Here is a 27284-nt window from a genome sequence, read left to right on the forward strand (position 1 = left end):
TGCACAGACCGGCAAGCGGTTCCTGCGCAGACCGAGAAGGCTGGCTTGAGGTTTGCGTTTGCTTTATCATTTCACCCAAAAAGAGCAGACTGGTAACGACTGAGCGTTTTATTTTCTTTGTTGCTGTAGACACTGTTGTCAAGTCACAGAGTTTGCTGTAAATAAGTCTACAGTATAAAATGACATTTCTCTTCTCACAATACCAGTTTTCTGCCGCCTCTTTCTGTCCTGTCTTTCAGGCGTTTAGCCTTCAAAGTCATCCATCCCTCAAAGCCAAAAGGATAAATTATGCAACGGGTCTGGATTGACAGTTGCCTTAAATTCTGAAAAGGGGCAGCAATACCATTGGTGTGCTGGTGTGCAGCCCCAGGTCACTGCTGTAGCTGTGCCACCGCCTCGCCCTGCCTGTGCGCCGGGCAGCCGCTCCGTTCTGCAGGTGCAGTTTGGCAAGAGCCTGCCCTTTACCTCTCTTTGCAGCAAGAGTGGGTGTCGCTGCTGTTCTAAGCTGCCAGGAGCCCAGTGCATAGCTACAGAAAATAAACGTGCTGTGAGCTGATGGATTTATCTGCATTTTCTAGCCCAGCAATTAATTCTGCTTTTGGGAGGCAGACCCAAAGCAGCAAGCATGCTGTAATGCCAGATCAGAGCTGATAACGTGTTCCTCCCTTCCTCGTCCTTTGCTAGCACGGAGCTCAGCCTATTAAGGAATCATCTCCCAAGGCATCAGCCAGCCTCGGGAAGGACCATCGCCAGCGGCACCGCGACAGAGCAGAGCCTGGCTGGAGACAGAGCGGGAAGCCACAGGTGCTGGGGACGGGAGGGAGGTGGCAGCAGGGGCTCGGAGGGGCTGGCTCCCTACCTGCCGCAGTCCCAAGAAGCCAAAAGGCTGCAACCTGCTGCGCAGGGCTGGGAAGTCACTGCTCTAACCTTATCTTTGTCAGATTGCTTTGAAACTTATTATTACTGCCCAGAAATACACAACACATTACGCTTTCCCGTTATCTGAAGAGCTAAGCGGCCCTGAATGTACTACAGTCCTGTGCTGGTTGCTGATGATGTCTGTGTGGGTTGTCCATGGACGAGGGTTGGCCACTGGGCAGTGGGGCCAGCGCGTGGGGCATCTCGTGTTGGGGGCAGCTGCAGCTGGTGGCTCTACGACTGCTAAATATGAGGTCTGTGGGGAAACTGAGGCAGGTGGGATGTTTCTGACCTGGGAGCAGTGGTTGGGAAGTGATGCCCACAGGTGCTGGTGGGCGCTCGAAGGCCCCATGCGCACAGCAGTGGGCTCTCCGTCCTGGGGATGTGGGGGCTCGGGGAGAGGGGGAGCTGCTCTTTCCTCTGCTTGCATTTCCCCGCCCCCTGACTCCTGAGCAGGCGGCACCCCCTCTCCCTTTCTCTCAATTTCGCACTCATGGAAGCTGGGGTTATATTTATCCCAGCCCTCAGGGGTGTTGAGAAGCGTAATTCAGATGCTGTAGTTAAAGGCTACAGTGCATCAGCAGGCATTCCTGCCGGGGAGCATTTCGCGTCCCAGCCCAACAGCTCTGATGCATCAGCTGGGAATGCAACAGGTACAAGTGCAACAAAGAGGAGACGCCGAGAAGGCTGCTGCCGAGGCAATCTCCCTGATTCGCTTGTAACATTCCCTGTGTTTAAGTGTCTCTGTGGGTGGCTTTTGATGGAATTTCTCTCCAAGACAAAAAAAAGTAAGTTGAATCTATAGTCTGTTACAAACCTTTCTGATTCAGTCCAGTGGAATCAGTGTGGTTGGTTTTTCATCCCGACTTGTGTCTTTTATGTGTATAAAATCCCAGACAGTTCCGTTTGGGACTGAACTGTTTGTGTATGTACAAATTGAAAAGAAAGAACTGGAAACATTTTCAAGGCATGCTGTGATCTTCTTAAGCCAAGACCAAGAAAGTCATGGGAGCTCTCAACTAGCAAGCAACAGTGCTTTGGTTGTCAAAAATAAAAATCCCATCAAATTGGCACCTCAGCGCAAAGGAAAAGCAGATACTTTATCTTCCCCGTGGCGTTCCTGTTGGTTATTATCTGCAGAAAGCATCTGTTTACCTGCACTGTCTTAGGGATGCGTGTGTCTTTACACTGTACTGTGAGCTAAGGCTTATCCTTTTGGGAAATGCCGTGCTTGGCTTTTGCTGCAGCACAGATGTAGGCGTGCGGACATGGCTCTGGACATCCCATAGGTCTGGCAGCTGCTACCAGGCAGATGACCCAGCCACGGGGTGCCACCTGCACATCTCCTGATGTTGCAGACTTACCTGTGCAGGGCTGTCTCGCCCCTGAGGACAGTACAGACAGAGCAAAGCAGGCTGTGCTCCCCTGAGAAAATCAGTTTCTGAAGTGACGCACTGATAGCAGTACAATGTGTGTGTGTAACTTCTACAAAAAACTGTGGCCAAAAATGCAAATGGTGGGAGTATGTACACCGGACAGCCAAGGTATTGCTCTGCTCTGGATTCGTCTTGCCAGGCCAGAGATTCGTAAAAGGATGCAGAACTGTACTACTCTTCTTGAAACGTCAGGGGCCTTTGGTGTGAAATACAGCTCTAATTAAATGTCACGGTGTGGCTTTCATGTTCATTGATGGGAAGAGGGCAAATGCTTGGACAGGGGGCTTGGGGTGGTGAACGGGCTCGCGCATGCTTTGTTTTGTTGAAATTACAAACGCTTGCTAAGGCTGAAGCTTTATTAGCAGTCGCGCTGTGGGGTCTGCTGGGCGTGTGTTAGCAGAAGATGGCAAGTGTCAGGCTGAAAGTCTCCTCCCGAATGAACTCATGCCATGTCAGGCCTCATGGGTTTTTTGTGGCGTGGTCTTGGCTGAAGCTTTGGTGACCTGAGGCCAGGCGAGAAAAACATAGCACAGTGGTCAGGCCTGGCATCTATTCTCAGCACTAAGGGCGTATTACAGAAAAAGTTACACTAAACGTTGCTCGTGTTATCTAACCCTGAGTAAGTAACGGCCAACAGAGTTAGCTGTAGCATAAAAACAGTTTTTCAAGTTTGAAAGGCTGCTGCTGCACACTGTGCCCTAAGAGCAGCTCGTGGCTTTCCCCAGTGCGGGCAGCACTGCGTTGCATTTCTTTGCAAAGTCTTGCACTCCTGGTCAGCAGCTGCTGCACTGCTTGTGGGCAGTTCTGGCTCAGCTTCCAGCGCTCAGGAGTCCAAGTGCCCTCCTGATGCCGGCAGGATGTGGTCATGGCTGCAGGAAGCGAGTGAGAGAGCTCCTTTCTGCCAAAATCCAACCTCAGGGCAATGGCAGAATGGCTCCCTCCGGCCTCGGGGATCCAGAAGTTTCTCAGAGCTGCCTCCTGCCAGCGCTGACGGGAGCAGCAGCAATGCAGCGCTGCTGGCCGGGGACACCGGCCCCCTCCTCCTCCTGTGCCCCCTGCGCCCCGCGGGGATGTGGTGATGGCACTGGGCAGCCCCTGCCCGGGGCTGGTGTGGTCTCTGCCGCAGAGCTGCCTTGGGTGTTGAACGCAGATCTGTGTATTGGCAGAACTGAACCACGCAGCTCAGTGTAGGAAAATGTAACAACTTAATTTTCTGAACATTTCCCCCTCCCTTCCTGAAGGAATGCCTTCCGTTTAAAAAAAAGGAACTCCATTTAAAACAAAAGACTAATGAATACGGTAGCCCTTCCTCTTTTGCAAGTTTAAACACCTCATCTTTCCTCAGAGAACAGCTCTAAATCATTTTATTTGCAAGCCCTAAGCAGGAATTTATATTCATGGGAAGACGTTTATTGAGTTAATTTATTTAAGGCTGGGGCATAATTTCTAATAATGGAGGAGTCTCTAGGCCCAGCGAAATTGTCTCCCTGATAGGGCATTAATATTTTAAGGGGTTATAATACTCTGTCAATTGATCTGTGTCTTTTAGGGAGTAGGTTAGCAGTTATCGATGATCACTTGTGTGACGGATTATCTGAAATAAAGCTGGTGCTCCGCAGAGCAACGCCTGCCGCAGGGCCGCACCGCCACGCCGCCCGGGAGGGGTCAGGGTCTGGGAAAGTGGATATGAGTGAAATGGAGGAAAAAGAATGCAGCGTACGTCTGCAGGGTGGCCTCCGCTCCCGCAGCCACGGGCTGGGAGGGCAGCACGGGAAAAGGCCGTGATGCCTTGGTGCGTACGGCGGCCTTGCTGCCGATCGGGGTTTCCTGAAGAGATGTGAAACCGGGTGCTGGCCTAAGCAAGGCGGCGTTGGCACGTGTTCTGCAGGAGGCTTGTTCGTCTTGGCAGATAGCCTGGCTGTTACTGATAATAGCTAAAAGACAAATAACTGCACCTCTTACTACCTGAATTTCCCTGTTCTTAGAAATGGGGAACACTTACGCTATTTCTTGAGTGATGTAAAAAGAAGAGGAAAAGTCCAAATAAAAAAAAAAAAAATTTCTTGTTTGTTCTATTACTATACTAAATGGCGTGTTGCAGTATGAAACGTGGTGCTGAAGGGCCTTTAAAAAAAAGACAGCATAAAACCCAATCCAGATTAAATACCTTTAGGTAAAGCCTGTCTCGGGGAAGGGATGACAGCACCGCTGAGGCCCGGGCATGGTTTGCTGGGGCACGTTCAGACTCTCCCAGCCCGGGCCGAGGGTACTGGCCTGTGGCAATGCAATGGCCTGGGATGGGGACACCGTGAGCAAGGGGTGCAGAGCTGCTGCTGAGCTGTTGGCCAGAGCTGACAACGCCTTCACAGTGTCACCTCGTGTCTGGTATTTTGGGAGGAACTAGCTTTTAAGTTTTCTTATAACCCGCAGAGGCACCTGGTTGGTGGGAAGCATTAATGCAGGGGCGTCAGTAAAACGTAGAGTGTCTGAAGGTGGCTCTGTGTCGGGCCGCAGCTCTGCTCCCAGGACCCTGGGACACCAGCGCGCCGTCTCCTTTGCTACACGAAGCAAGCCAAAGATGCAGCATGTGGGGCGCTTGGCTTCAGATCCCATTTTCTACTAGCAGCTACTGTGGGCAAGTAAGTCGCGCTTTTTCAGTACCGTGTCTGCTTCTAATGACTGTCTGGAGGTGACTCTTCCCATGTCATAACCTCTTTGCGGCTGCAGCGTCACACAGGTCACAGGCACACGAGGACTGGCCTGCCAGTTGTTGCAGCCAGGTACTCCTGCCATGCTGCTGTTACAACTTTAAAAGCGTTACAGAGCAAGCCGAATTGTTCATATTGTGGGTGTGTTCACTGGCTTCGAGTATAAGGTTTTATTTATTTGAGTATAAATTATTCCTCTTGATGCCATAGGTAAAACCATTTATCCACTATAAGCTGAATTCTGCTCCAAGTCAAATGCTGGCACTTTGTGTTTCTGTGTCCATATCGTGGATATTGAGTATTTATTGAGGAAATGCGAATGTGGCATGGAAGGACACGCAGCTGCAGCGCAGCTTTGACTCTGCTGCCAGATAAATGTGTTGGGAAGAAGCGGGCTGTGGAGGCATTCAAGACATTACGTTTTCCCCTAAAAGTTACTGTGGTGAGAAGTGTTGCGCTGCCCTACAGAAATCCAGACTAATCTGTGTCAGATGAGTGATTACGTCTGAGCTGTGCCCCTTGGGGCTCCATCTGATATTTTTTTTCTTACATGCTCATTTGTCAGTGTGGTGTCAGGCCTTAAATTAATGAGTTACTGGCAGCTCCATTCATCCTTACTCCCTCCCTTCAACACGCTGGTTTCCCCTCCTCGGCAAGGTGCTGCTGAGGTTGGCGTGCCGCAACACCCATCCGCTCAAAGGCTCATCGAGAATGAAGACAAAATGGAGTGATTGTGTCCATCGCTCCTTTCCTCTGAGAGGTGAGCCAGTCCCTCTTGCTTCCCCTCCCGGAGCGGTGGGCCAGGGTACAAATCAAGTGCTCGACAAAATCACACTCATTGCTTAACAGCCCTTCAGCTCTGCCTGCAACGCACGGGTCAGGAGATGGTCCAGAAAACCGCGATGGGGACTAGCCAGCACAGTGCTGCAAGGGAAACCATTCCCTTTGTCAGGGCCGTCAAAGCTGACAAAAATCAAAAATTACCCAGTGCATCTGCAGGTTTCTTATTTTACATCTACCTGTACACCCGGAAGCTTGGAAGAAAAATTTCCATATGTTCACTGTGGGCTTTGTGGCTGTGTCTGCTGTAGCCTTTTAGTATATTGACCATCCTCCTGGTGTGACAGAACGTGAAAGTCATCAGAAACAAGATGTCTGATGTATTTTCATCTGTGTGTTCCTTTATTTTAGCTTTGTGCCCCTCCAATTCCTTTCTGTCTAAATCACACACTCATTCTTTCCAAACTCTGCCCACATGAGACTCTTTCCATAATAATTACCCTTTATTTCCCATTTCCTCCTCCAGCACACCCAGAACAGAGAGAGCACTCGGCAAGGCTCCTTAGGAAACCACCTTTGCTCTATTTACTGCCAACGTTACAAGTACCTACAGTCATTATCCTCCTCCTGACACGTACGGTTCAGCAGGTACTTGGGGTACGCCATTCTGTGTCCCGTGAGGGAGTTAAACTTGTGCGTGCTTGTCTCAGCTGATAGGCACAAGAATAATTATGTCTCACATAAAATACCTGCACAGACACAATGGGGGAGACGCAGCGAGCAGAACTGCTGAGGTGGGAGGGACCGTATATATAGGGTTCCGATGACAGGGCTGGCAAGGAGAGAGCAAACTCATAGAAAGCAACGTTGCTGGGCTTGTGAGCCGTCTGCCTGCGAGAGGAGGGACGGTGAACTCTCCGCAGCCAGCCCTGGATCCCTGCCTGCGGCGAGGGGCAGGTTTGCCGAGTGAATGAAACCTGAGGTAATTGCCCCAGGTGACTGAGCGCAGACAGCTGGGAGCTCATGGATCTGCAGCCACCGGAGATTGACAATTGCAGGCAAGCTTAGATTAGAGCTAGAGTTGAGGTATCTAGTGCCGGAGAAAAAGAACTACCTGGAGCATGCCAGATTTCTGAATAAAAATGTAATTATTTATAAATTGTATGTGCATTGTGCTCAAACAGAGCAAATGGATTGACCAAACAGAAGCCAAACCTGGCATTTTGGAGAAAGAATTTATTTCACGTAAGTAAATCTCAGAAACATTCATTTTTATGAAATTTAAGACTTTCTGTATGTATTTAAAGAGCTCAGTCCTGGAAGCTGCAGGCAGAGCTGTGCACCACATTGGGTGGGCAGATGTGAGCATAAGCTGCCGCTTCCCACAAGAAGCTTGAAGGACGAGAGGTTATATCTTGGGAACATAAATGCATTGCTCAGGCTTGGTTTTAACATTCTTACATAAGGACTGGATCTAATTTTATGTAAGCCCTTCTCGTATCTTGGAGTTGCTTCTGACTTCCATTGGAATAAGTCAGACAGGAACTGGGCCTGCAGTTCATGGGGTGTCATACAAAAAATAGGTTTGGCTCCCCTCTCTCGTACTCTGAGAGTAGGACTGTAGTAGAGTCTGTGTATGTAAGTGTGTGTGCCCCTCAGGGTACCAGTGCATACGAAATCAGGAGTGGGCTCTCTGCTTTTAAGTTATCCGGTGTTGGTTTGTCCCAGGCAGCCTGGGACTCTCTCTGGGCGGTCACCGATGGTCTGTGGGTGCAGGTGCGGCTCCTTGTCACCCACCATGGGAGACCGGCCCGTACGTGGGGGGCGGCCCCTACACCGTGCCGGGGGTCAGCCCTGCGCTGACACAGAGCGAGGGTTGCCTCGAGCAAGCGTGTGCTACAGCCTCAGCGAGTCACCTCGGCCGTGCCTGCGGTTTCTGGATTTGAGAGGTTGTTTTTCATGTGATGTAACGATCGTGACGTGGATGGAAAGAATCTATTTTTTTACCAGGAGCAGAAGTTCACAGAAGTTCTTGAGGGATTTCTGCAAGTACCACGAAGTCACCCGTTTAACTGTCCTTGATTCCAGATAACCACTCAAGGCAACTGAAAATGCAAAAAGCAGAGTAAAGCAGCAGTGGGTGGCTGTCACTGAGCAGCCAGCTCTCAGCACTGCTGTCACACCCCGCTGCAGCCAGCATGGGCCTTGCTGGGGCCTGGGCTCCCACAGCGTCTGCTTTGAAACACACCTCCTGCTCTTCCAGGCAAAAACTGGGCCAGTAATGAGCTTCTGGTTTTGGTTGAGTTGTTAAACCACCTGGTTGAATTCAGATTTTCTCAAACAGGGAAACAAACAGGACAGAAAAAGTGTCAGTTCCAACCAAAACAGAAACTTTGAGGTTTTGGCCGAATACAAAACATGAAAGACTTAAGTCAATATTAGACATTCCTTTCAAACCAAAGTTATGTGCTGTGTTTTATCTTGTTTTATTTAACACACTTGAAGTCTTTTCCCAATTTCTTGTTTTAGTCAGAAAATACTATAAACAAGAAAAGAGATTTTTGAAGCTCAAAGAGCAGAAACAATTAATTTCAGTACAGCTGCTGCTTCCAGGGTCTCCCACTCCCTTCTCCCCCCATCAGCCTCTCGTGTCCCTTTTTGTCCTGACCAGCTGAGGAGTGAGCTCGTGTATCTGCTGACAGGATCCCACTAGCTCTTTAGTTCTGTAACGATAGGATTTGTTCTCTATAAATTTATTTTAGTGTTGAATAACTCAGGTTTCCAGTAAGAGTGGCTTGCATAAAAATTTTGTGCAAAAATGTTTCCCTGTTGTTAACTCCATTTTCTTCCTTGTAAACACTTCAGATTTTTTTCCTGGCCTGCCAAAACAGATTTTCAACATTCAAAAATTAAAAAGATATCAATTATTTTTTTTTTCTGGGAAGAACAAGCTTTAAAGCTTTTAAAAGAAATTCAAGTTAAAGTTTAAAGTTGAGGAAAGTGAGAGGCAAATCATTTTAGATCAGCTGAAAATGAAAGACTAATGACTTGTTTGGTCAGTAAGTTAAAATTTGAACAGCTCTCGTAATAAATCATCAGAGTACCCGACTCGCTCACAGCAGCTGTCATGCCATGAACCTTTCCTTACAAAATCCCCTGCCCATATACATCCCCAAAGCAGTCATCCCTCAAGATCAGGCAGCTGCTCACAGTTCAGGCTGGGCAGGGGGAAAAAGGAAACATTTTACGAGGAAAGACAGATTATATCTGTCTTAAATCACTCAAAACCTCTTCTAGGTAAACAAATATGTTGACCTTGAAGTGACATTTTGGCAAAGGCAGCGAAGTCTGAGCCCAGGGTGTAGGATGCTTTTTGCCTCTCATAATCTTGTAATGGTATTTGCAACTATTGCGGTCATGTTATGGCCAAAGCAAGCTCAGCGCAGAATGGTGCAGCCACGAGGCTGGAAACTCCTGGTGATGGAGTAGTGATGCTTTCTCCTGGAAAGTTACTCCATGGGAGCGAATACAGGGAGGAAAAGGGGAGGCTCTGACTCTGTCCACCCTCTCTCGGTAGCACCATTCCTGGGTGCCGGTTACGTTGACGTTGGATGGGCAGCGCGCCTGGGCCTGGGCGGAGGAAAGGTTGTGAAACTGCTGCCAGGCTGGCTGGTCCTCTAGCAGAGCCAAGCCACAGCAAAGCCAAACAATCCACATCTCTCCATGTCTGAGATGAAAGTAAGCATCCTCGCTTGACGTCTGTCAAATCAGGAATCAAAGCACTCGTGAAAACACCCCAGTAAAAATAGTTGCCTAAAATCTTCAGATATCGTTTTACTTGTGTTTGGTTTCAGGCTGGCTGAGGTTCAGGTGCGTGGGGTTTCCGTGAGGACCAGGCGTGTGGGACATGGGCTGTGTGTGCCTAGCAGTGCTCGTGAAGCACCCCTGCCTGCGGCGCAGCAGCCTGTGGTGGGTCCTGCAGAGCTTTCACTTGCAGCGCACGGGAGGTCGAACAGACAAATTATGCCTGAGTTCATTGTGAGGATCTTAACTTTGTGTAATAAATAGAGGCAACACCTAAATGGGCAAATTAAATGCAATCTGTTTTTATTTCAGCGTTTATTTTGTCTTCTCTATCTTCCCTAGCCAGGTTTTATTCTGGGACGCGTGCGTGCCTGTGTGGCGTGCTTGGCAGTTACAGTGATTTGGCTCCTGTAAAACTTGACCCTGTGAGTTATTCCCTTAAGCTCAGTAAACTGGTCAGATGGGTTTCGCTCTCTGGGTGGCTCTTCAGAGTCTCATAAATGCTGCTGTTGCCTGGCGTTGGGGTGTCATCAGGTGGGAGAAAATTGGAGAATATGTTCATCTGCTCTGTGCAGTGAGGCACAGGTGGTGCTTTCCGGTGTGACGCGGGACTGCAGCGGTTCCTGCCGGCTTCCATCAGTTCCTTACTGCTGGAGATGGAGCCTGTCACTGTGGGTTGCCCTGGCAGGGTGCAAAGGAGCCTGGGTCCCACTCCAGGCCCCAGCAGGTGACAATGTACATCTCTGTGACATCCCGCCCCATGCCCTGGAACAGAATTATTGAAGCTGGCAGTGTTTTTTTCCTCCTTTTGTGTTTTCACTCTTAGAACCCCTTCAAAGAGAAAGGAGTAAAGCAGAACGAAGGAAGCATCGACTGAGCTGTAGTGGAGACGCACAGTGCTGTTGCTTGGTGTAAAGAAGCGTTATTTAATGAAATTCTCTGGACTTGGACACAGGCTTCCACAGAGGGCTCTAGCTGGATCTATTTTACTAGAATACTTGCATCTTTGTATAGTTTTCCCAGCCAATAGGCAGAACACAGAGCCGACTGAGTGAGCTATGATATTCTCAAGGTTTTCATCATCTCTGAGTCTACATAATGAATTACTTTGATGTAACTTTGGCGTTGGAAGCAATCTCTCCACCAGTTGTACCAGTACTGCCCTCATAGCAAATGCTGTTCTGGTATTGCCTGTGCTGTGCTTTCACTGACTGTAGAAAAATGTCCCGATTAAACAGCATTTAAGGTTTGGTTGGGTTTTTTTTCCTATTAAAGTGAAATTCTTTACTGAACAGAGAAACATAAATACAGAATCTGGTAATTTCTTCCCACTATACTGTACTAATGAAGCTGGTAACCTCCGATGAAAGCTCCTGCACTATAAAAGCAGAATTGCAATTGTTTTCAACTGATACACTGAATAGTAAAAAAATGCTTTGGTTATATTCAGCTCTGGGCGCTGCTGTCACCTTTTTCTTACCCGTGAGTACTTTGGTGTGCCTAGTTTCTAGCTCTGGTAGGTACTTACAGATCCCCTTTCACTGCTTTGATGTATTTATTATCTTCACAGCTGCCCTCTGAAGGAGGAAAACAAGATTTTCCTTGTTTTGCAAAGAATTAGCAGAAATGTAGACTGTGCAGTTCACTCAGGTCTGTGGCAGCAGCAGCTATAAATTTTTCTGAGTTGGTACGTTTCAACTGTCTTTGCTAGCTAGCAGTAGCGCGCTTGCAGCGCACGCTTCACTTCTGTTAACTGAAGACACAACAGGGTCCCAAGAAGGCTTCTTACTACATAAGAGGTCTCCATCCATTAGTCAGTCATCAAAATAAATAGAATTTGGCTTGTTTTTTTTTCAAAATAAGGTCTTAGTAAATAATATCAAAGAAAACAAAACTGTTTAGAAACTTACTCTGATGCACCAGAATGCTAACAACCACAGCCCCTGTGGGAAACAGATGCTCCTGAGGGGTTCCTCAGCTGAAGTCCATGCATTTTCATACTTTAACTAAAAGCTAATTTGTACAATTATTCATTCTTCCTAGAAGTTCTTCTTTAAAATACCTGGACTAGCCCTTCTTATTTCCATTAATATTTTTGTGAGCAGGTAAATTATTCTCTCTCTACCCCTGCACGATCACATTATAGTGAGGAGCACTCGGTGACGTCTGTAAACATCCGAACACTGTGTTCAGAGAAGGGGCTAGAAGTGCAAACCCTTGTTAGGAATTCAAATGTCAGACACATATTAGGGCATATTTTATTTTTAAACACATATTTCTCTACACTTGGATGCCCTGTATTTGTGGTGCTTGAGTGTTTGGGTGTTTTTACTGGCTCTGAATGGGCCAAGATGTTCTCTGGACCCCTACTGTCCCATGGCACAGCCCCAGAGCTGTACAACCAGCTGAGAAGGCAGTGTCTTCCGGGCTGTGGTGAACTACCACAGGAAAGATCCAACTGAGAAAATGACTGATATTTGGGTTACTATGGAGCAGCCAGGTTTGAAGTTGAGGCCCTAACGGCCGTGCATGATGAGAAAGGCACTGAATCTGAAGCTGGGATCTTGCTCTCACTGGTGCCAAGGCATGGGGACTAACGATCCGCGTAGTCGTTCCCAATCTGTAACAGTATATAAAGAGGAAGACTCACATCCATCCAAGAATTATATTGCCATGCCAGTATCTGCAGAAGAACTCTGACAAGCGGGGTACGCTTCAAATAGTGTAGCGTGGCAGGTCGAGCGGGATTGTGTTTCCAGCTCAAACTAACGATGGCTGAGTAACGATCTCCCCTTGGCAGCTGTGGCAGTTGTACTCACCAGCCCATCCTGCAGCAGCAACACACATCAGGTGTGTGGCACAGCACCATCCGAACGCTCCAGAAAAGGTGTGCAATTGATGCCGCGTTTCAGGCAGGGAGCAAAAATGCAGAGCAGCGCGCAGTTCAGAGTTCCCCATCGCGGCACCTGCTGCAAGGCCAGCACAAGCCCGTGGGAGTTTCAGGCCAGAAGCCAAGATTTGGTTCCGCTCCCAGAAAAGTCAACGAAACCCATTTAAAGTGGAATGATTGCATCCTGTACCGCATGCTGCGTGACTTGCCAGCATTACTATTGATAGCGTAGGCTTATCCCGGGTACAAGGTAATGGAGCGCAGAGCTACAGTATTTCTGCATAGCTGATCAGTGGAGCTCTGGACTAAAAGATGCTCAATGTGGGATGATGAAAGACATGTGGGAAGGGTCTCACTTGGCTTCAGAGCCTGCCTGTCTTTAGGAACTGCCTAAGTGTTTTTCTGTTTAATAAATTCCTTCCCAGGGTGCCATTCTTAACATCGGTTCATCGCTATCGCATGCTGAAAGAAAAAAAGCCCTGTCTAAAACAAAGTGGCAGCTAAAATTCGGTGACACTGTCAAGGCCTTCAGGACCTGAGTGGTCACTAATGACTTTTACGAGGAAAGCGTTAAGATAGCATGGTGCTGAAAAATGACACAAGCTAGAAAAAAGGGCAGGAGCCACTACATGTTGGGGATGTTAAACATCACACAGTGTGTGGTTCCGACTGTGCAGGATTTCTTTTCCATGTTCTCTTCCCTTAAACCAGTTGTTCTTAAGCCATAAAACTTTGCCTGTTTTCTGCTTCACAGAAATAATCTCCCGAGATGTTCTGCAGATACTTTTGCTTCTTTGGTTTGTGTCTTTTCATTCCAACCCAAAGGTAAGCGGAGTTTTGTTTTGTTTTATAGGGAATATCTGAATTATGTTTCATATAAATAATGTGTGTCAAAAGCAAACTATGCTTCCAGTTATCCAGCCCATCCAAAGAAAGCTGGGAGCAGTAAGGGATTTGGCGTAGAAGAGAGCAACCTGCACAGGTCCCCAAAACACAGTGTTTACGTTAACCCCGTATTTTCTGTTCAGGACCAGGACAGTTTGCAGTTTTTGCTGGAAATGTCCCCCGCAGGACTCCCAGTTGTGTTACCATCCCTGGAACTACAAGTCCGAAATTTCTTGAATGGTTTATGTTTATGCTGTGCACTGACTGGTTCAGTTCTGCTGTAAGGTCCTTTTTGGTCTAAAACCTGCAGCAAAGCTCCAAGGACTACTAACCCAGCTTTAAAGGGAACAGAAGAGAAAAATTCATCAGAGCTTTGAGTAACTACATTGCTGAGTTTGTTAATGCACAGACCAGTGGTGCTGAGACCCTGGAGAGAGGCAGAGGCACTGCCTTCCTCCTCCTTCAGCCCTTCACAAAGTAACGACAAACTCCTAACAATTCACTCATTTACATTTTCATCAAGGGAGCACATGACCACACAGGGACACTGGACCGTAAAACTTAGCTTTTATAACCAAAACCCCTGTGTCTCTGTCTATACGATGGTACAGATCCGTCAGCCTCATAACGTCAGGTACTAGCTTTATTGTCCATCCAAACCCACTAATTTTGACATTGTAAATTACTGAACTCTCCATATGCACAGCAGATGGGGTGGTTCAGCCCGCAAAGCTTTGTTGGTGTCTGTGAAGTGCTCAGTGCTTTACCTTTCCCCTTCTGATGTCCTCAAAGGTTTTACTGCTCACAGTAGCTGTAGGGATGCTGCCTGACGATAACATATGAGCATGAAAGCTTCTTTAGGGGACTAGTGATTCGGGAGGAGGAGCTGGTGGTCGGTAAGATTTGTCTCAGGCTGTCATAAGCAGGAGGTAAAAGAAACAGATGAGGAGGAAGAAGGGGGAGATTGCAGGTTATAATTAAGACTTGTGATCTATAGACCTTGCTTGACTTGTGATATACAGACCTTGCTTGAGTTGTCTGGAACATTTTACGAACATCCTTAAGGTATTGCGTGTGCAAACCTGTAGCTATCAGCAAGGTACTCTGCCATTTTCCCACCTCTTCAAGGCACCAATTATTCAGCCAAGATAAGCCATGTGAGCAAGCGCTTGGGATCTCAATGATCTACTTATTTTTAATACACATTTTATGCAGTTCGTTTGCTTGTTTGAGCACAAGCTGGAAACACAGCTGCAGCTGCACACCAGATGTGCTCAACATGTCTGGCCACAGGTAACAGTATGTATTTGTGTCCCCAGGAGGTGCTCCCTGGGTCACATATCCGACTTGCGTGGCAGCCGCACAACGTCCCTCCCTGGATTTGAGAACCTCACCGTGGGATACAACAAATACCTCCGGCCCTACTTTGGTGGTATGTTGGCTCCATGCATTTGACCGTTTGAAGAGCAGTCTGTAAGGCTTGTGTGGAGGGGAGAGTGTGCTGTAAGCTTTCTTTACGATGCCCCGGTTTAAAAGGTGGTGTAGCTTTTAAATTAGCTAGTAGCCAAGGCTGCCCTCCTTTCTGTGTATCCACTGTTGTCTTGAATAGACTGTGCATGCACGTGTGAGGCGTAAGAACATGTCCATCTAGAAGGCTGAGACTAGAGACTAAACTTCAATACCTCTGTGAAGACCTGACAGAGTAACTAAATTCTGCTCTAATTGTTTTTGTTCATATATATCTATTTAGTAAATTGCAGCTATAGAGGAATAAAGCTGGTTTTGCCAGAAATACTGACTTTTGACACATGCTTTCACTTAGCACTGAGACACAAACTAAATCTGCTTTAAACCCTCATGGAATTCTAGGGAGTAGGGAGCAGGACAGTCAGGTATTCAGGAACTTACCTGAGGCTATTGTCCAGTTTGGGTGTCAGGTCTCCCACCTTCCCGCTGAGTGCTGTAACCACTGAGATGAAAGGATTTCTCAGAATGACATTCAGCACCTGAAAAATACCGACCACAGTTTGAAAAACAGCTATGAAAATTTTTATCAATTTTGCTTCTCTGCCAGAACCCATTAATGGAACTATGCTCAACAGAAAAATTCCCCATCGGCTTTCACCGGGACCTAGATGTTTCCCACTGTAGCTCCTGCAGACTGACCGTCTGCTACTTGCAGCTTTGAGCTTCTTACTTTTTCTGACCATGGTGATAAATTTCAGGGACAATACAGAATTTACCAGCTTGTTATTCCTAGAATGCCTGATCTCTTGCAAGAACAGAAAAGCTCCTCTAGATTCTGTCATATCAGTGCACAGATGCTTCTGAATTATGTAACAGAGATTAACTGCATCTACACCAGCCTACGCCTACCAGAGCCATAAATGTTAAACCGAAATGGGCAGGACTCTAGTTTGAGAAGCTCCTCACAGATCTACCCTCTGGTCATTAAGCTGAGTGAGCTTCAAGTCTCTAAATATATAAAGACAAGATGGAGGATATGAATAACAGCTACTTCAAAAACTGCCTCTTTTGCAAATGAAATATATTTTGGATTTTAGAGCAGTTTAAAACAAACAAACAAACAAACAAAAAAACCCAACAAAACTACCTGGGAGGAGATTCAGAAATTGCATCCCTTGGACTTTCCTAAATGCAATTTAGATGCTGACAAGGAGTTTCAGCAACTCCCACGGGGCAAGGTGTTGCTGTGTTGTCACCTAGGCAGAGAGGGCTGTCTTGGAAAGCGCCGAGCCCTACTCAGAGCCCCGTATTCATCCTGGGGATCAGACAGACCAGGCATGACCCAGGGGAACGTCTGTGTGGTTCTGCTGGTAGAAGAATTGCCCTCTCCGGAGCCGCGGTGCGCTCGGGGCGGGACTGGGAGCCCGGCCCGGCCCGGCCCCGCAGTTTCCTGGGCAGGAGCTGCCCTCTCGTGGTGGGCTGTGACAGTCGGGGCTGGACAGCGGGGCACGCTCAGGACCCGAGTGCCGAAAATGTGCTTGTCATTAGTACAGGCTGTTGCATTCTGGTTTGTAACCTCGTCTCAGGAATCACTGCATTTCTCTGCCTCTTAGCATTTCCTCTCTGAGAAACAGGGATGCCGATTGCTGCCTGCTTGTGGAGGGTCCTGTGGGAGCTGTATCTGAGAAATATTTTGTGCAAAGTTTTCCGTTCTTGCTGCTGCACAGGTGTTGTGGTCTGGGTAGCAAGGGACAAACTGGCCCTGGCTGCCTGCCCGTCGGCAAATGCCACTGAAATGCTGCTTACCTGAACTGCTGGTCTTCATAGCTGCTGGATATTTGCTCTCTGCCACCATCACCAGATACAGAGCTCCAGCTGACTGTTTTGGATCATTATGTAATTTGTGAGTCTAATGCTCTGAAACGATGTCTAACCCTTTGGGCTCCTGCAGTTTTAGGGATAACACAGGATGCTGTGAGCAGAGCCCATGCTGCACAGCATCCTGACTGGTTTTATTGTGCCTTTCACTCTTTCCTTCTCTCTGCTTAAGCCTTTTTTTCCCTCCTCAGGAGAACCTGTTCAAATTGCAATGAGTCTGGACATCGCAAGTATTTCTAGTATATCTGAGAGCGACATGGTAAGTGAAATCATTTTTATTTTATAAGTAGGATCTGCCTGAGACTTGTCACATATCCTGTGTGTTCAGCACAGAAACTGTCATGTTCAAGCTGCTTTGCTTTTCTGTTTCTGTTGACCACTTTCAGAGGTGTGAGGAGAACAAGGCTCATTTATGACTGCAGACTACGTAGATGCCATAGTAATGTGGGCTTGTAAGTAAACGGAGATGGCTCCAAAGGTCCTACTGGTAAAAGACTCCTCCCAGAAATCAGGCCTCTTTGAAATGGAAAAAATCAATCCTGTGTAGAATTTCCTCTCCCTTGCCTTTCCTCCCTGTAGGAGCCCTCTGTGTAGGGCAGGTGGATGTGCTGGTGCTGATTGAAGACAGACAGGGTTTCTTCTCGAGGAGAAATGAGGTTTTGAGCTGCAATAGAGTCTGAGGCTCAAAGGACCGGTCATCCCAATAAATAAAAGTAATAACAGTTTTCAAATATACAAATAACATCTTCTCACTACTGATGAGTCTGGTTCCCCTCCGCTTCTGACAACAGCTGATTTCAAGCATTGATTGCTGAAAGTTCCTGTTTCAGGTTGACCAAAACTATGGGCAAGTTTGGTAAATTCAGCAAAATTGTTTCAGTTCAAACAGTCCAAAGTTCTGTTAGGAACAATTTCAACACTTAATTTCAGCATTTTCAAGAATGACTGACCTTTTTTTTTTTTCCCCCCTCTCCTCCCTGCAAATTAAACAAGTCCAGTAAATAAAATATTGTAACTTTGATAAAGCTATTCATTTTGGGAAAGAAGCAGAACCAACACCAATTATTCACACAACTCTAACTCAATTAAAAGGGCCTTTTATAATAGCTACTGTTCTGGAGTTTTTCTTCTTGATGGTCCATCTAAATTGCTCTGACCATGTGGAAAACACTGCAGAGGCTTACTCTGTGCCTTGACAAAAGCTGGAAATCAACCGGGATTCCTCACTTCTGTCACTATTATAATTCACTGTATTGAAAGCCGTAACAGTGCATTATTTGACATGTTTTTTCCTCTGTCACAGGCTGAGAGTAAAATTTTAAAAGTTGCAAAAGCTAAACGCTCATACCCAATATTTACTTAGAACTTTTCTCTTAAAGCATTTTACAAATTACAGATCGAATGAAACAGAACTACTTCATCCTCTGCAGACAGGCAGCATATCTGGGGTAAAACATAGCGACTTCAGGCTGTTAACACAATCGCCAGTATCAGTCTGTGACAGAGATGTTTTGAAAATAAAAGGCATTGCTGCTTGCATTTTACTTCATTGATAAGGAAGGGAAATAGGACAGCAGTGCCCTGTGTCTGACCAGAAGGCTCAGTAAAGAATTGTCTTCAGAGCTGAGCACGGCTTACTCTTTTATGATGAGGCACTGCGAAAATACTCCAGTCACTACAGGCAGAATTTTGGCAGGCGAAACTCCAGTTAATCCTAGTGTCCTCAGATTCAAAACCTCTCTAAAAAGCATGCTACAGGTTTTGGTTTTTAATTTGTTTGGGGTTTTTTTAAGACTTTGGTAAAATAACAGGTTGAATTTGCTTACCTTTATTCTCCAAAGTGCAGATGTCTCTTTCATGTTCATGTTTATAGTACACGTGTAATTTTCCAAAATCTAGACAGTAATAGATTTTTAATGTCAGTGACTTGCTGAGTGGCCTCAGGTGGGCACTTTCCATCTGTTTTCTTACCTGCAAAATAGACACAAAAATATCAATTACAATAATTGCTAATTTAAAAAAAAAAGTACTATGAGTAAAATGTTTAGTCCTCAAACACTACACCTTAAGAGTGTATGTGAGAAATGTAATACAGTAAATAAAACTATGATGAAAATCTATCAGATTTACTGCATGCATGTGAAGCTGGGCTTTGACAGATTAAATATGTGTTCTGCCTCATCGCACACGGCATATCCACAGCTGTGCTGTGTAGGTGCCCCGGCCATCATCCTCACAGGTTTTCCTCTCTTCCTCAGGATTACACAGCTACTATATACTTGCGGCAGTGCTGGACCGACCCCCGGTTGGTCTTTCACGGCAACAAGAGCTTCACGTTAGATGCTCGTCTAGTGGAATTGCTCTGGGTACCAGACACGTACATTGTGGAGTCCAAAAGGTCCTTCCTGCACGACGTCACCGTGGGAAACCGCCTCATAAGATTGTTCTCTAATGGCACTATCTTGTATGCCTTAAGGTAATCAGCCTTTGGCTTTGTGGGTGACAATGGTTCAGAATACATTTCCAGAACTGTGCTGGACAGCAGATACCAACAGTCACGAGTAGTGAGTTTGCGGTCAACAAGCCAACTGTGACCATACTCTTCTGATCCATTGCCCCCTCTTCTGGCCATCTGGAAATGCCAGGCAAGGATCAGGATTCCCCAGCACAGTATGTGCTGTGCCCTGAGCACAGTGCCTGCTGAGAAAGCTCACAAGTTTAGGTGTCACCCAAGACAAGTCAAGTAGTGTCAGATGGTGGCAGCGGAGGAGTGGAGGGAGGACATCGTAATAGTGAATGTTTAACAGATTGTGGGAATGTATTTGCTTATCCAGTGCCATGTAGTTATGATTTCTGCTTTTTAGCCATAAGGATATTTGCGCATGAACTGCAGAAATGTGCATTGGAATTGTGTTACCAGTTCCTAAGTGTTATCTCCTCTCAGCTCACAGTAACTGTCCCAGTTACCTTAACTGCAAAGTAAAGCTCATTTTCCCTCCACATCAGAGCAAGCCAGAATATGCATGCAGTTGGTTACTGTCCTCAGGTGACAAGTGGTAACTTTTTAAACTGTGCAAACTGTAGCACTGGAAAATGTGAATCTACACTAAACCTCCCACCACAGATAGTAAAATTCCTCCTTTTATATTTTCATCAGCGTGGCTGCAGAGAGCGTATCTTATGGAGGGTTCTCTCTGAATATATCTATACATTCATTTCATAAGTCAAAATTATCTAAATGACAGAGCAGAGTCTTTGCAGTCTAGTTCGCTACGAAAAACAGAGAGATTTCATTACAGGTTTTTATTGCAACTTTCAGAGTTCTTTCTCCTTCTACAGAATCACTACTACTGTCGCTTGTAACATGGACCTGTCAAAATATCCCATGGACACACAAACATGCAGACTGCAGCTAGAAAGCTGTAAGTATAACATTCCAGAAAAAAAAAAAAGTTTTTACTTTAAATTTGTTTGTCCATATGTAACTATAGATCTTGAATATTTGGAGTCCCAGTGGCTTTCTGGAGTACAGATGATGGGCCCCTCAACAGTAGGAGTCTCAGCTTTGGAAGTCTCAAGAAAAGGAATAATCAGCAAGTTCTGCTCTCAGTTAAATTAAAAGGCTCCCATGGCAAAGCTTTCTGGGAAAGACTCTAGGAAAATGAAGGACACCACAGGGCTTTTGCACAGGAGTGCAGCAAGAGCAGTGCTGCTGTTCAGTGTCTGTGAAGCTCCACAACAAGCAAGCAACCATCTCCCACTTCGTGTCACAAAAAGAAACATCTAAAATTTCAGTACTGAAAAGACCAGATTTTAACTTCTGGGGTTGCGGCGTGGAGCACCTATGGAAGCACATATTATTTTCACATTAAAATCATATTAGTTCACCATGGTTAATTTTATTACAAAGAATAGCTGCTGAAATAATAATGATTGGCCTCTTCTGCTAAAGCATAGCTTGTTTGGGCCTGTTTTAAAACTGATTGGGTCCTACATCATGCTCAGTTGCTGTATAATTCCAATGAAATTACATGCACATTCCCACTGGAGATTTCATTAGGATAAGTGCCCAGAAATAATGTTATTTAAATATACACCAGATGAATTAACAACAATCTATCATTCATTATAAAATTTTCCTGAGTATCCACAATTTATAAAACTGCTTAGAAACTTTGAAAAGTCACATGCTTAGGATTCTACGCAGGGATTCATACCCTGGACACCTAATTTAGGAGTTCATCACACTCAAGCTCTGGTAATTTGTGTCTAATAAGAAAACACAATTAGATAAAAATAGAGCTGCAACTGCATCTTATTCCTTTCAGCAGGATGAACAGGTTATTATCAGAATCAAATCGTCCCTACTCATTTTCTCAAAGAAGGGCACTTAATAAAAGAATCAAATTAGTGAGATTGATGGGCTTGTTTCCTAAATTAAGCGAAATTTTTGAAGTGAATGGCAGGCTGGTGACTCAGTACAAGCTTTATCCCTCAGACCGAGATATCACTCAGTCCAACCGGAGGCCGGGTTATGTCGTTGTTTACATTCCTGAAGGTGATAACTTTTATTGGCTAACCCACAGTAATCTGGGTCTTTATGTTCTCCTTAGGGGGATATGATGAAAACGACGTCATCTTCACGTGGCTGAGAGGAAATGACTCTGTCCATGGCATAGAAAAGTTGCGGCTGTCTCAGTACACAGTGGAAAGTTACTACACCCTAGTCTCGAAGTCACACCAGGAAACAGGTAAATCAGTGAAAGAGAAAAGCAAGGAAAAGCTTTTTCAAGTGCTTCCCCTCCCACCTCCCTTCCCTTCGATGGGCCAGTATCTTTTGATGCAAGCCTGAATCACCAAGGTCTTCAGCAAATCTTAATCTCACAAAAAGAGACAGAAAGATGGTGAAATCCAATTAGTTGCAATCAGGATATTCTATAAGATGGAAATCCATTTTTAAATTCTCTACTTTCTTTCTGCACACATACCTGAATAAACTCTCCTTTCCTCCCAGATGTGCAGACTATAAATACTGCAGAGCACCGTATTTACAGTAACATTAAGTAAAATTAACTTTAAAGATACACTTTTGTTTGTAAATTACAATTCCATCATGTTATGATGGAATAAGAACCCTTTGTACATCAGAATTCAATGTCTTTTTCATTATCAGTGTAAATACTCTTATCACCAATCACAGACACTATGAAAGGGGGCAAAACCTCCTTAGAATGACCAGGATTTTAAAATACAAATGTTTTGTTGTTTATGGCAGTGTACACGGCCCACGAACAACATGGGGTTTGTTTCTACATTTCAAAGGGAATGATTGTTTAAAGAGCAGAAATATCTCCTGAAAATACCAGCAATCCAGCCCCAGAAGCCTTATGCCAGTATTACGACAAACTAATTTTTAAAAATTGAATTTTTTTGAGTGCAAAAAGACACAGTTATCAGAGATTACAAATTACTAATGAATACAGGATATTGGGATGCTTTGGGACCTGGGCCAGAGCCTGCTGAAATAGAGAGAAAAAGCTTTTGTTTATTTCTGAGCCATCAGATAAGACTGAACTCAGCAGTGCCCCTTCAAAGCGGTTACTGGGGAAAATGTGCTGTGCTGAGTATGAGAGAACAGATGAAAGCATCAGTCCTCCTCTGCCCTGAGTTAGGACACTGCTATAAAATGGTTCCACTGTGGATTAAGTTCAGGAGCCCCTTTGCAAGCCACACATTGGTTTTGATGTCTTTTGTCCGGCAATGCTGTGTGTATGTGTCCTCTCGTCTGGGACGTGATAGGTAAGTAAGGCCTCTGAGGCAAGAAGTCAAGCTTGTGTAAGTGATGCATCTCCCGTGATCTCAGTGCAGCTCTGCTGATGTACGTTAGCTGAAGGGCTGTGTTGTCCCAGTTTCAGTTCAAGGGTCCCTGAGAATCTCACCTTCACTGTGTTCCTTCCTTTCCTGACCAGGCAGTTACCCACGACTGATATTGCAGTTTGAGCTGAGAAGAAACGTCCTTTACTTCATTTTGGAGACCTATGTGCCCTCCACTCTGCTCGTCATGTTGTCCTGGGTTTCTTTTTGGATCACACTGGATTCAGTGCCTGCAAGAACTTGCATTGGTGAGTCACTGCCTGAGGGAGGGAGAAGCAGGCAGGGAAGCTTCTGAGAGGCTGGGTAGAAGGTAGTTTTCTTGAGCTCTCTGCTCAGTGATAAATGGCCTGCTCACATTCTGCTTTTACTCGTGGCAGAGCTGGGTCAGCAGTGTGACGTATGGAAGATAAGCTGTGGCTGGCACACTTGCCACCTGCAGAGCTGTGTATGGCCAAGGCTCCGGGCAGATTCACAGCAGAAAGCAGAGCACAGGTTCTTTGTGATGTGCTTTGGAGGAGGCAGGGAGGGGGGATTTTGTTACTGAAAGCAAGAAAAATAAAAGAGCCAAGAGCTTATTCGAGCCAAGCTGTCAAAGGCAGGGAGAGCCTGTGTGAAGCTAGTAGCTAGTGCTACAAAAGCATTTCACTTGATGGATGATTTGGATTTGTTAAAAAGTGATGTGCTCTACCTGGCTAGCAACAGAGAGTGACAACATGTGCAGAAGGTTAGGCCAAGCCTTTTGCAAGGTATCCACAAGAGAAGATATTTCCTTTTCTGCTTTCTAAGGAGTCACGACAGTGCTTTCCATGACAACTCTGATGATTGGCTCCCGAAGCTCACTTTCGAAAACCAACTGTTTCATTAAGGCCATTGATGTTTACCTCGGCATCTGCTTCAGCTTCATCTTTGGTGCCCTTGTGGAATATGCAGTGGCTCACTACAGCTCATCACAGAAGTGTGCAGCTAAAGCACCTCAAGAGGTAAAGCCTAATCTACGTTAATAAGCCTCGTTGTCTTGGATCGACAATAATTAGTCCTCCATTAACTGATTAAGACAAATGGGATGGTCCGCCTGTTATGGATACAGTAACAATTGCTCTTCCTAATTGTCACTAAATCTAAATTTTTGTGTGCAACAGATGCATGAATAGCACTCTGTCTCTGACAGAGACTTCTGAGCAGCAGCCACAGCTGACAGTCATGTTGGATTCATAGGATCACATTCAGAGAAGGCACTTCAGCCTCCCACTAGCATCGGGTCTGCAGCCCTGAGCTGAGCCCACGTGAGAGCTGGAAGGACCTCTGTTCCATTCAAAATGCAGCTCAACAAGAGCCACTGTAGCACACCTCTTCATTCTTCTGTGGAGTAACTCTGATTAAGACACTGATCTGGAAGGTCATTACCAGAGGAAAGCTGACCCTTCTTCCTCCCTTCCCAGAAGACAGTACCAGTTGTCAGTTCCATAATATTCTGTGGCAGTTGTGAGAGAAAGTGAATTGTTCAAAGTGCTCTGCTTTAGTGGCTGAAATGAAATAGTCAAGTATGATTATAGTCCAGTGGTCATCAAGGGTCCAAATCCCGTGAAAGGGAAAAGAAGTTCCCCAGCCATTAAGTTACTGTGCAGACATGAAGAGATGGATATCTTGTAGGAGATGGATGTTGGGTTGCTCAGTGACATAAAGCAAGACTTGCTCAAAGATCTCAAAATACCTCTAGAAATACAGTGGTGGAAACACAGGCATCTCTAGGCCATCAGGCACTCCTAAAAATAGGCAGCAGCTGAAAGGTGTGTTTGAATATTGGGGTTTTCGATGAACACATATGAAGCTGTGTTCTTTTATCTTTATCCTTATTATTTTCTTATTGATTAAAGTACTTTTCCTCTGCAGAAGACAAATTCTAAAACTAACTGTACACTCTTGTTTCCTAGGGGCCTGCAAATGAACTTACTGAAGAAGTGGAAGAAGTCAACTTCACTAACATCCTCAACAGCTCCATCACTAGCTGTAAACGGAAAATCAGCTTTACAAGCGTTGAGATTTCCAGTGATAATGTTAACTGCAGTGACTTGACCATGAAAACTCATGAGAAAATCAAACGTGTCTTGAGAAACAAAATGCACAGGATTATTGGTTATTTCACAATTCAAAACCCCAGCAATGTAGACCACTACTCTAAATTGCTTTTCCCTTTGTTTTTCATGCTGGTCAATGTGTTTTATTGGGCTTATTACCTATATTTTTAGTAGAAAGGAGTCACTTCATTTTCCTACTTCAGCAGGAGAGGAATCTTGCCAATGGGCATCTAGGTATCTAACCACAGTGAATCCAATGTGGACAAAAATGCTCTGTTGTGTTTCCTGAAGTACAGAGCAGAAGAGTATGTGAGGTATGCAAGATGCTTCAGCATTAGCAACATTGGCTCTGGACAACTGCTTGTTCGGCCGAGTGGCTGTGGTGGGCTCTTGTACTCGTACCTGCTTTCTGTCCCAGTGTCCAGCCTCTCACCTGGCTAGAGGTGGGTGTGTAGGACTGCACGTGGCAGGCCACAGAGTGCTACAGGTGGCAAAATCATCTTGGTAGCCTGAAGCAGGTTGGAACCTTCTAGTTTAGATCTCCAAGTTGTTATTCTTTGTTTGCCAGGGAGAACAGTAACAGAGGGACTGTGATCGCTGTCTCAATAGCGCCTCTGTCCAAGTAAGAGAACCCAAAGGCAGCAGGGTGCTGTGCGCAGAGGAACGACTCCTGTGCGCGGCGCTTCCTTGTCCCGGGGCTGATGTGGTGCCAGACGGGTGATTTCGGTGGTGCTGGTATTGGCACAGTGGTATGCCTCATTGCTTTTACTACTTGTGAGACTCATTGAAGTAATCCTCACTTGCTGAAGTTATCCATCCCTGAGAACAGACGGAGGGCTTTTTATTTGTAGAGCTGCATTTTTTCAGAGATTGGTGAACACGAAATACAGGCAGCAAAATTGTTTTGTAACCCATCTCTTCCTGTTGTGCTGCAGTTGAACAGATTCTTCCACCTTCCCTGTCTTCCTTACAAACAGATTATTCTTCATCCTGGAGAGTGCCTCCTTCGGCTTTCACTGCTGTAAGCAGCTCTGGTTTCTTGCCAGCCATATGCAAGAATGGCCAGTTTGTCATCCCCTCCTGAATGTGACTCTGCAGCTGTGGCAAGTCAGCAGGGCTGCTGGGTGAAAAACCCATGTGTGATCTAAATCAGCCTTTCACTCTCTATTTTAGGCTGAAACAGTGTTAGGTTTCTGCAGAAATTCAGATTGTAAGTGGGCTCTGGAAACTGCCAGTCAGCTTTGTTTATCCTGCAATCAGCAGGACTGAGAGCTTTGTTTTAGAAATAAATTAAATATGTAGCGCACACACACTTACATTTGAGAATTAAATGCCAGTTGGTACTCTGTAGCTTAAGGCTACTGGAAGTCTTTATTTACTGATTTTAAAATGAATGTTTTCTGGCAGATTCCTCGCCCCGCTTTTGGTCAATGCAACTTTCATAACTTTGAGGGCATAATCCTGCAGTTATGCAGGCAAAACGGTAATTGCCCGCAGTGGCTACGATTCAGCAGCAGTGTGGGCCACGTGAGGCCTCTCAGCATGTAACCTGCATCACAGTCTCATGCATGCAATGTTTGCTTAGTATCAGGATCTCTTACTGAGGTTTCCAGTGGAAGGTGGGCAAAGTACACAAAAATATAGATTTTTTTTTTTTTTACTTTAATAACTTTTTATCGAACCATTTCACCACACTATATTGTGTGGGATCTAAACCACATATTCATAAATCATAGCTCCTACAAAGCGCAGCACAAGAAGACAAAGGGGAACAGACTGACAATGGCAAGTGAATAAACACAAACTCCAATAATGAAATGTTGGCTTGTATATACTGGCATTTAAAGTCCATTCCATAAAATGTAATAAAGTGAATGTTTGTGATATGAACACAACCCCCCAGAGAGATCCTCTATTAAAAAAATCATTACCTTCTTTCCGTGTCAATTTCTTTCTTTAAAATCCAACTAAAATGCCCTTATGTGTTCTACACTGGCCAACAAATATTAATGTTAACAGAAGAATTTTTGTACATTATAGCAGACTGCCACTCTCCAGGCTTGCTTTCATTAGATGTGGGTTTTGTTACAACTCTGCTGCTTTGAAGTTGCTCAGGACTTGTTCTAAGTTAAACCTCTGTGCAGCGAAATGTTTTTTTATTGACCTGGCCTAGCGAGCAGTATGTTGCCTTGAAAAGTGTCAGCTCTGTCCGTTCTCATTTATTGCTGATTTTGGTAATGTGAAGAAGGAAGGGAGGCACAGAAGGTAGTAGAGGAAGGAGGGTTTTTTTTTCAGATACCATATGAGAATACTCTTAAAGAGTTGTTGGCTTGGCCAGGGGAAACCTCTTCAGAAACTCTTCACATCTAGAAAGTATGGACTGCTGCTTTATTTGCTCCTACGTATAATTTTCTCCGTCATTGATGGACTCCACCACTTTAAGATACCTCGCACATAACTGTCTTGCTGAAACACACCATATTAACTCTGGCCCCAGAGGGGCACACACAGAGCCCTCCTGAGGCCATTTCAGTGGTCAAACTGATGCACAACAAGGGAAAGAAAGAGG

The 27284-nt window shown here is 45.5% G+C and overlaps 1 protein-coding gene across 1 annotated transcript; it reads left to right on the forward strand.

Annotated features, from left to right (window-relative positions):
- The first annotated feature begins 714 nt into the window (after positions 1-714).
- GABRP (gamma-aminobutyric acid type A receptor subunit pi) lies at positions 715-26650 on the forward strand. Its single transcript, XM_010122046.2, has 10 exons — positions 715-804; positions 13291-13361; positions 14741-14853; positions 16958-17025; positions 19025-19242; positions 20106-20188; positions 21380-21517; positions 22736-22888; positions 23427-23620; positions 24572-26650. Exons 2-10 carry the CDS (start codon positions 13306-13308, stop codon positions 24884-24886), a joined length of 1338 nt encoding a protein of 445 aa, XP_010120348.2. The 5' UTR covers positions 715-804; positions 13291-13305; the 3' UTR covers positions 24887-26650.
- The last annotated feature ends 634 nt before the right edge of the window (positions 26651-27284 follow it).

The sequence above is a fragment of the Chlamydotis macqueenii genome, chromosome 14 (genome assembly GCF_036417535.1).
Source record: "Chlamydotis macqueenii isolate bChlMac1 chromosome 14, bChlMac1.mat, whole genome shotgun sequence".
Classification (NCBI taxonomy): Eukaryota; Metazoa; Chordata; class Aves; order Otidiformes; family Otididae; genus Chlamydotis; species Chlamydotis macqueenii.